The sequence below is a fragment of the Dromiciops gliroides genome, chromosome 2, assembly GCF_019393635.1.
Source record: "Dromiciops gliroides isolate mDroGli1 chromosome 2, mDroGli1.pri, whole genome shotgun sequence".
Classification (NCBI taxonomy): domain Eukaryota; kingdom Metazoa; phylum Chordata; class Mammalia; order Microbiotheria; family Microbiotheriidae; genus Dromiciops; species Dromiciops gliroides.
Window position 1 is genome coordinate 532,389,440 of NC_057862.1, and position 8,418 is coordinate 532,397,857.

Consider the following 8,418-nt stretch of genomic DNA (forward strand, 5'->3'; position numbering starts at 1 on the left):
GGTTACCTCTTGCAGCCTCCTAGACAGTTACTTTATTTTTCTTCTCAGCAGCGACCTTTTTTTTTTGGGTATCCTCAGGACAATTTCTGGCATCTAGTAGATGCTTAATGTTTGCCTAATTGAATTTATTCCCATACTGACACTAGGAAGAAAGACTCTTTTCTTGTTCATTCCACAGAAAAGAATCCCAAAGATAAACATCTACATTGCTCTTTTCATCTTACAAAACAGAATAACAAACCTTAGAAGCCATTCCTTCCTGTAAGCATCATTACCATTTCATAAATAAGAAGACTCAGAGGGAGTGAATAACTTCACTTGTCTAGTTCCACACAGCTATTAAGTGTCAGAGCCAGGACTCACTTGGGTTTCCAAATCCAAGAGCAGTTCCCTTTCTACTCTGCGGTGGGTGGAGACACAGCCTGACATGGGAGGAATAGCAGTAAATCTGAGTTCAGATCATCTGAGTTTGAATTCTTGCTCTGCTGTTAAGTACTACCTATGTTACTGTGGGTAAGACCCTTCACCTCCCTGGGTCTCAGTTCTCTCATCCAAGTAATGAAGGTGTTGTTCTAGATCAGAGGTTCTTAATCTTGTGTGTGTGTGTGATGTCTTTGGTAATCTGGGAATATCCATGGAACTCTTCTCAGAATAATGCTTTTAAATGTATAAAATAAAATACACAGGATAAGAAAGGAAACCATTTACAATATTTAAAAAGCAAGCAACAACAAACACAAATTCATGGAACCCAGGGTAAGAGCCTCTTGTCTGTAACAGAGATCTCTAAAATGGGAGCTCAAAGCATGATCCTAAGGGGTGTGGATGATGGGAAGATGGGTCACATTCAGCCCTTCTTCAGGTAGCCATTTATAGAACTTGTCTCTAATACAACCATACCTATATTTTACCTATTATCTCCCAACACCTCACCATTCCACACACCCCCCAGCTCTGTGAAAGTTCCCAAACTGTTTTTTTAAACAAAAGTCTAAGCCAAGGTATTTATAATCTATAACCAAAATACCTGTAACATCCACTGCCTAACAGTATTCCCATCCCTTTCCCCCAGATAACCTCATGGGTATGGCAGGTATCCCTCAGGATGGGCTCTGAACCCCGAGGGGGAGTGGCCCATCCCTTCCACCACCATTTTGGGTCGGAAAGACTGAGTTCCATAAGATAATCCCATTTGGATGATTGTGTTTTGCTTTGCAGATTTTATAACATTAATCCCCCCCCCAAAGCATACCTTCTTCTGAATTTCCCAATTTCTGTTATGGAGACCATCATAGTTCTAGTCATACAGATTCTCTCTCTCTCTCTCTCTCTCTCTCTCTCTCTCTCTCTCTCTCTCTCTCTCCAGGGTAATGAGGGTTAAGTGAAGTCACTTAAGAAAACCCAGGGTCACACAGCTAGTAAATGTCAAATGTCTGAGGCTGGATTTGAACTCAGGTCCTCCTGAATCCAGGGCCTGTGCTTTATCCACTGTGCCACCCAGCTTCCCCTAGCCACACAGATTCTCAACCCTGAAGTGATTCTTTTTTTTAATAGTTGCAATCAATCTATTAAAAGAGATGACTGATTAGGCATCTGCAATGGTGACTTCAACTTCTACACCTGGTTCAATGCTGATAGAAGTGATCTGCTTCACAATTTCAGAAGGACTGTGCAAATCAATAAGACGTTTGTTGATTCTCACCTGGAACTGATCCCAAGTCTTAGAACGTTCACCAGAAGGAGTTTTTCTAGTTGTAATTTGAAGTATCTTGGTGGGCATTTGAACAGGTCCCTTCACTTTAATTTTAATTTTAATTTTTTTTAGTGAGGCAGTTGGGGTTAAGTGACTTGCCCAGGGTCACGCAGCTAGTAAGTGTTAAGTGTCTGAGACAGGATTTGAACTCAGGTACTCCTGACTCCAGGGCCGGTGCTCTATCCACTGCACCACCTAGCTGCTTGTCCCTTCACTTTCAAGTACTTTTCTTTGGCTCCTCTAATTAGGTGGTCAGCACACACCTTCTCAAGTGACTTCATGTTGTGGCTGGTGAGGTTGATCTGGATCTGGTGAATGGCCACTTTGGGCTCCACAAGCGTCTTGCTGGTGTCCTTGAATGCCATGGCAGTGGAGCAGCTTTCTGACTGACTTATTCCTCAGTGAGAGTGAACAGTGCTGAGTCAGGAGGAGGAAAGGCAGAACTGCTGACTCCAAGTGGCTGCAGTGATGGTACTACCTTCATTAAAGAGCCCTGAAGTCATTCTTGACCTCTATCACTCTCCCTTACTCCACATATCCAAACAATCGCCAAGTCTTATTGTTTCTATTTCCACATAGCTCATATCCATTCCCCTCTCTTCACTCACACACATGAGAATTCAGGCCCTCATTATCTGTCACCTGGATTTTGTGATGGCCTTCTAATTGGTCTCCAACCTTGAGTCTTTTGTCACTTTAGTCTATGCTCCACAAAATTGCCACACATGATTTTCTTAAAGCATAGGTCTGACTAGTCATCCCAACCTACTCAGTAAACTCCAATACTCCCTATTGATTTGGGGATGAAATATTAACTTCTCTGTTTGGCAAGTAAAAGCCCTTCACAACCTGGTCCCAAGCTGCCTTTCCAGTCTTATCATCAATTATTCCAAACTCTGCTTTCTGCATTATTTGTTCTAGTCAAACTGACCTTTTTGCTGATCATCTCATACAAAAACAATTAAAATATTTGAACATGAATAAGAAATTAAGTTGTGACACTGTCTATTAAGCAGAGCCACTTAAGGGAATGAATTTATACTGAAAACTTTCTCCTGAGTTGAAACCAGCAATAATTTGTTTGTGCATTCTGTAGGATGCCTATCTACACAGAGAGAAACCAAGTGCCTGCTCCAAAACTATGTTCACTGACTATTATCACTTTTTATTTTATTGGTGCATTTTGCATCTTTTTAAAGAGAGAAAGCTACCTGCTTGGCTAGCCGCACTGATCATTTTCTTTCACTGAACCTCAGTTTCCTGATCTGTAAAATGGGAATAATATATACCTCACAAATCTCTTAGGGCTGCTGTGAGGAAAGCACTTTGTAGTAAATAGACAGGCAGATAGCCAGAGATACAGACAGCTGTATCAATCCATCAATTGATACATAAGTACCACATACATACATACATAATCGAAGCATTTATTAAGCACTTTCTGCTAAGCACAGAGGATACAGAAGCAAGATGGCCCCTACTCTCAAGAGATTTACATTCTAATATAGGATAAAACATAAAAGGAAGTTGTAAGGAGGTAGGAAGAGTAAAGTATAACCTTTGTTAGATTCTACCAAGCTAGAAGGGGCAGCTAGGTGGTGCAGTGGATCAAGTGTTGTATCTGGCCTGGAGTCAGAAAGACTGATCTTCTCTCAGACACTTACTATCTATCTGACCTTGGATAAGTCACTTATCCTTGTTTGCCTCAGCTCCTCATCTGTAAAATAAGCTGGAGAAGGAAATGGCAAAACATTCCAGGTCTTTGTCAAGAAAACCCCAAACGGGGTCACAAAGACTGAAACAACTAAACAACGAAAACCAAGCTATAAAAGCTTTAGGTGTGGTCCTGGGGCTCTATTGTCTTTAGCACATGGAAGGGACTATGTTTATGTAGAATCCCATCACCACAAGTTTAGGCACAAAAAGATCACCTAGGAAGTGAGCCTGTTTTGCATTTCCAGTGACAATGGCAAAGAGGCAGGAAAGGGGTCAGAAAGGATTACACAGTTTTTAGACCATCTACATCCATCCATCTTACTCTTAGTCTTTGAAATATGAAATAACTGTCCACTGAGCAATGAGCTGATATGTTCCTGGAGGAACTGAAGTATATTGATACTGACATTTTGTCCTTTAAGAAAACCAGACTATATCAAGAAGTTGTAACTAAATACAAGATCTATAAGATAACTTTGCAAAGGCAACTAAGTAGTTGGCAGAATTGGTTTTATTGTGTACCCAAAGGCAGCAAGAAGCATAATTTCATAGGAAACTTAGTCATCTCACTTCAATTAATCAATAAACATTTATTAAGTGCCTTCTATATGCCAGACACTGTACTAAGCGTTGGGGAAACAAAAAGAAGCAAAAAACCAGTCCCTGCCCTCAGGGAGCTTACAATCTAAAGGGGGAGAGATAGTATGCAAACAAATATATACAAAGCAAGCTATATGTGGGATAAATAGGAAATAATTTTTAAAATTAGGAAGGCACTAGAATTAAGAGTTATTTAGAATGGCTTCCTGTAAAAGATGGGATTTTAGTTGGGACTTAAAGGGATCCAGGGAGGTTAGTAATCAGAGTGGAAGAGGGAGAGGGTTCCCAACATGGGGACAACTAGAGAAAATGTCTGGAGCAAAGAGATAGAGTGTCTTATTTGTGGAAACCAAGTGTCCCTGGATTAAAAATCACCTTGGTGAGTAAGGTATAAGAAGAGTGGAAAGGTAAGTAAGGGTTAGGTTATGAAGGGCTTTGAAAACCAAACAGAGCATTTTGTATTTGTTTGTAAAGGCAATAGGGAGCCATTAGAGGTGTGTGTGTGTGTGTGTGTGTGTGTGTGTGTGTGTGTGAGACATACTCAGACCTGTGTTTTAGGAAAATCACTTTAGTGGCTTAATAAAGGATGGTCTGGAGTGGGGAGAGGCTTGAAGTAGTCAGACTACCAGCAGCCTAGTGCAGTAATCAAGGCATGAGGTAATAAGGGCCTTCACCAGAGTGAAAAACAAAACAAAACATACAACTTCCATGAAGATAATTTCAGATTCCATGCCAACCTATATAGGAGATGACAAAATAGAGAAATTCTAGGAAGAACCCATAAAGATGCTACAAAGTCAATAACTTTGCTTTGAGTAACTTTAATGAGAAAGGAGAGGATGGTAGGGGTAGAAGGAAGGAAGGAAGGAAGGAAGGAAGGAAGGAAGGAAGGAAGGAAGGAAGGAAGGAAGGAAGGAAGGAAGGAAGGAAGGAAGGAAGGAAGGAAAGAAGGGAAATAAGGAAGAAGAAAGGAAATAAACATTTATTAGGTGCTAACATGTGCCAGGCACTGTGCTAAGCACTTTATATACATTATCTCATTTATAAGTGAGAAAAGTGGCACTTCTCATTTGTAAGTGGTTTAAAAAAACAAGTCAAGATAGGCTTCAGGGTTAACAAATGAAAGAGGCCAAAGGCTTGTAGAAGGAGCTTCATGCCTGAATAGCACGAATACTTTCTTCAGAGTCAGAACATAGTAGAAATGGAAGACACCAAACAACATATAAAGAAAATAAGAATCATATCTTAAGAAGAAGGATGTGACTGGTTACTAATGAGGAAGTCACTTTTGAATCAGCAGTGTGCTGACGTAGTATTAGGTAGTTAAATCAAAAGTCAAAATCAAGCACAAATTACGTGGAAAATTCCAAATTACAAGAAAAGATAAAGCTAGAACTGTTTTTGAAATTTCCTTGGTATAGGGAGCTTCCCAATAAGAACACTAACTCAGGTCAGCATCTTTTCGACAATTTCTAATTTTAGAGAGTTTCTCAAAGCACTGATGAACTTAGAAATTCTTTTATTTCATCATAATCTTGAGTCATTCCATTTTTCCTTTAACTTTATTCTTTATTTGACCTTTTCTTCATTCCCCTGTGAATGCTAATCCCTCTATTCAGTTTGTTTCCAGGCGCTCACCTCTACACAGGTGATCACATGAGATATTTGTTTTGTTTTTCCCTCTTTTTTTATTTTGTCAATCATTTCTAACCCTAACCCTATACATGAACAGTCATGTAAAACATTTTCACATTAGCCAGGTCACAAAAGATATTTGTAAAGTGTTTAGTACAATGCCTGGCACATAGTAGGTGCTATATAAATGGTTATTTCCTTTTTTCTTCCCCTTCTTTCTATTTTTCCTTCCTCAATCCCTTGGTTAATCAGGTCAACTATCAAGCAATTTACTGTCTTTTGCCTTCTAATCTCCGGACCCCTTGTGCAGTAGTTGAACATGTTTTGCCAAGCCTTAATTTTGAATTACCTTTCCCCTTGTTCCGATTCACTTACTGTTGAACAGAGCTATAGAAAATAACAAAACTGTGGGGACTGGGTCCACTAAAAAAATTATGTAACACAATTTCCACTGAGTACTCACTGCAGCAAGACAATCCCTTTTCACTCATTAACCATTTGCTATCCCACTCACCATAGTGGCTATTCTAAACATTTTCATCCCTTTCAAACCTCCTTCCCAAACTTTCACAGGTGGGGATTACATTTCATACTTTATCAAGAAAAATCCAGGTTTTTCACCAAGATCACTCCTTTCTTTCCCCTCAGGCACCTTTCCTAACTATCTCCTTCATTTTAATCTCTGACAATGAAGTGGATTTGGGCTTGCCAAGACAAATCCCTCTTCGTGTACCCTAAGAGGCAGCTAGGTAGTACAGTGGATAGAACACTGGGCCTGAAATAAGACCTGAGTCAAAATCTGACCTCAGACACTAGCTGTGTGACCTTGGACAAGTCAATTAAACTTTCTGGCTCAGTTTCTTTAACTATAAAATGGCGATAATAATAGCTGCTTCTTCTTCTTCTTCTTCTCTCTCCCCTTCCCTCCTTCCCTCCCCTCCTCCTCCTCCTCCTCCTCCTTCTCCTCCTCCTCCTCCTTCTCCTCCTCCTCCTCCTTCTCCTCCTCCTCCTCCTCCTCCTCCTCCTCCTCCTCCTCCTCCTCCTCCTCCTCTCTTCTTCTTCTTCTTCTTCTTCTTCTTCTTCTTCTTCTTCTTCTTCTTCTTCTTCTTCTTCTTCTTCTTCTTCTTCTTCTTCTTCTTCTCTCTCTCTCTCTCTCTCTCTCTCTCTCTCTCTCTCTCTCTCTCTCTCTCTCTCCCTCCTTCTCTCCCTCCTTTAATATCTCCATACCTACTGGCTCCTTTCCTGATGACTACAAACATATCTAATACTTCTACATTCCTAAAATACCCTCTGATGGCTGCCAACTAACATTCTATCTCTCTCAATATCACAGTGGGAACATTCCAGGCATGGAGAATGAAAATACATAGAGATGAAATATGGAGTATCATGTGTAAGGAACTGCAGGCAGGCCTATATGGCTATACCCCAGAGTATGTAAATGGTATAGAATATATGAATAATGGGGCCAGGTGATGAAGAGTTTTAAGTATCAAATAAAGGACTTTATATTTGATCCTAGTGGTGAGACAGAGCCAGTAGAGTTTATTGAGCAAGAGGATGACATGGTCATACCCAGCCTTTAGAAAAATCATTTGGCAGCTGAATAGTGGCTGGATTACAGGGAAAAGAGACTTAAGGATGGGAAACCAATAATGTGTATATATACACAACACACACACACTCTCTCATGCAGCTGTTCAAAAGCAATGCTTCTTTGTGTAATAAATCTATTTTCAATCCTTTTCAAGAATTTGTTTACAAAATATGTGTAAAACACTGGACCACTTGCATGAGGATTTATCTATATATTGATCTACCTATCTAGATAGATACTGTTACATATATACATAATACATATATGTTCTGAAGGGACATAGAACAAAGGAGAAACCAGTGTGTGTATGTGTATAATATACATATAGCAACATATGTATATATAGTCTTTGTCTATATATATTTCTCTTTTTTTTGTTTTTTTGTTTTTTGCAGGGCAATGAGGGTTAAGTGACTTGCCCAGGGTCACACAGCTAGTAAGTGTCAAGGCTCTGAGGCCGGATTTGAACTCAGGTACTCCTGAATCCAGGGCCAGTGCTTTACCACTGCACCATCTAGCTGCCCCATATATTTCTCTATTGTTCTGTGTCCCTTCAGATTTTATATATCATATTCTACATATAACATTATTTAGATATATTACTACAGTAAACTTTCTATATATTTATTAATATATTATCATTATATTATTTATATTTTACATAACTATATAGCAATCCTATATATTTTATATATTTATATATTACTGGGGTGGCTGTGTGATGAAGTGGATAGAACACCAGCCATAGAGTCAGGAGGACCTGAGTTCGAATACAACCTCACACACTTGATACTTACTAGCTGTATGACCCTGGGTGAATCATTTAACCCTGATTGCCTCCTCTCCCCAATATATCTATATATCATCTATCTATCTATCTATCTACATATCTTATATATATGAATATATGCATATATAAAACTACATACAGTAATCTGTCTCTATATACTAATCCACATATTCATTAAACCACACGTATGTGGCTAGATGGATGAAAAGAAATATGTAAATCCTCCATGTTCTCTGGCTCTGAGAAGCTTAAAGCCCACTTGAGCTACATGAGGGATATATACAAAACTCGTATATAAGACATAACGTGAGGATGTTAATGATGCAT

The 8,418-nt window shown here is 39.4% G+C and overlaps 1 protein-coding gene across 1 annotated transcript; it reads right to left on the reverse strand.

Annotated features, from left to right (window-relative positions):
* Window positions 1-1,585: 1,585 nt before the first annotated feature.
* Window positions 1,586-2,118, reverse strand: LOC122743146 (40S ribosomal protein S20-like). The gene is made up of 2 exons (XM_043987907.1): window positions 1,957-2,118; window positions 1,586-1,792 (listed from the first exon to the last, which is right to left on the reverse strand). Exons 1-2 carry the CDS (start codon window positions 2,116-2,118, stop codon window positions 1,586-1,588), a joined length of 369 nt encoding a protein of 122 aa, XP_043843842.1.
* Between the last annotated feature and the right edge of the window lie 6,300 nt (window positions 2,119-8,418).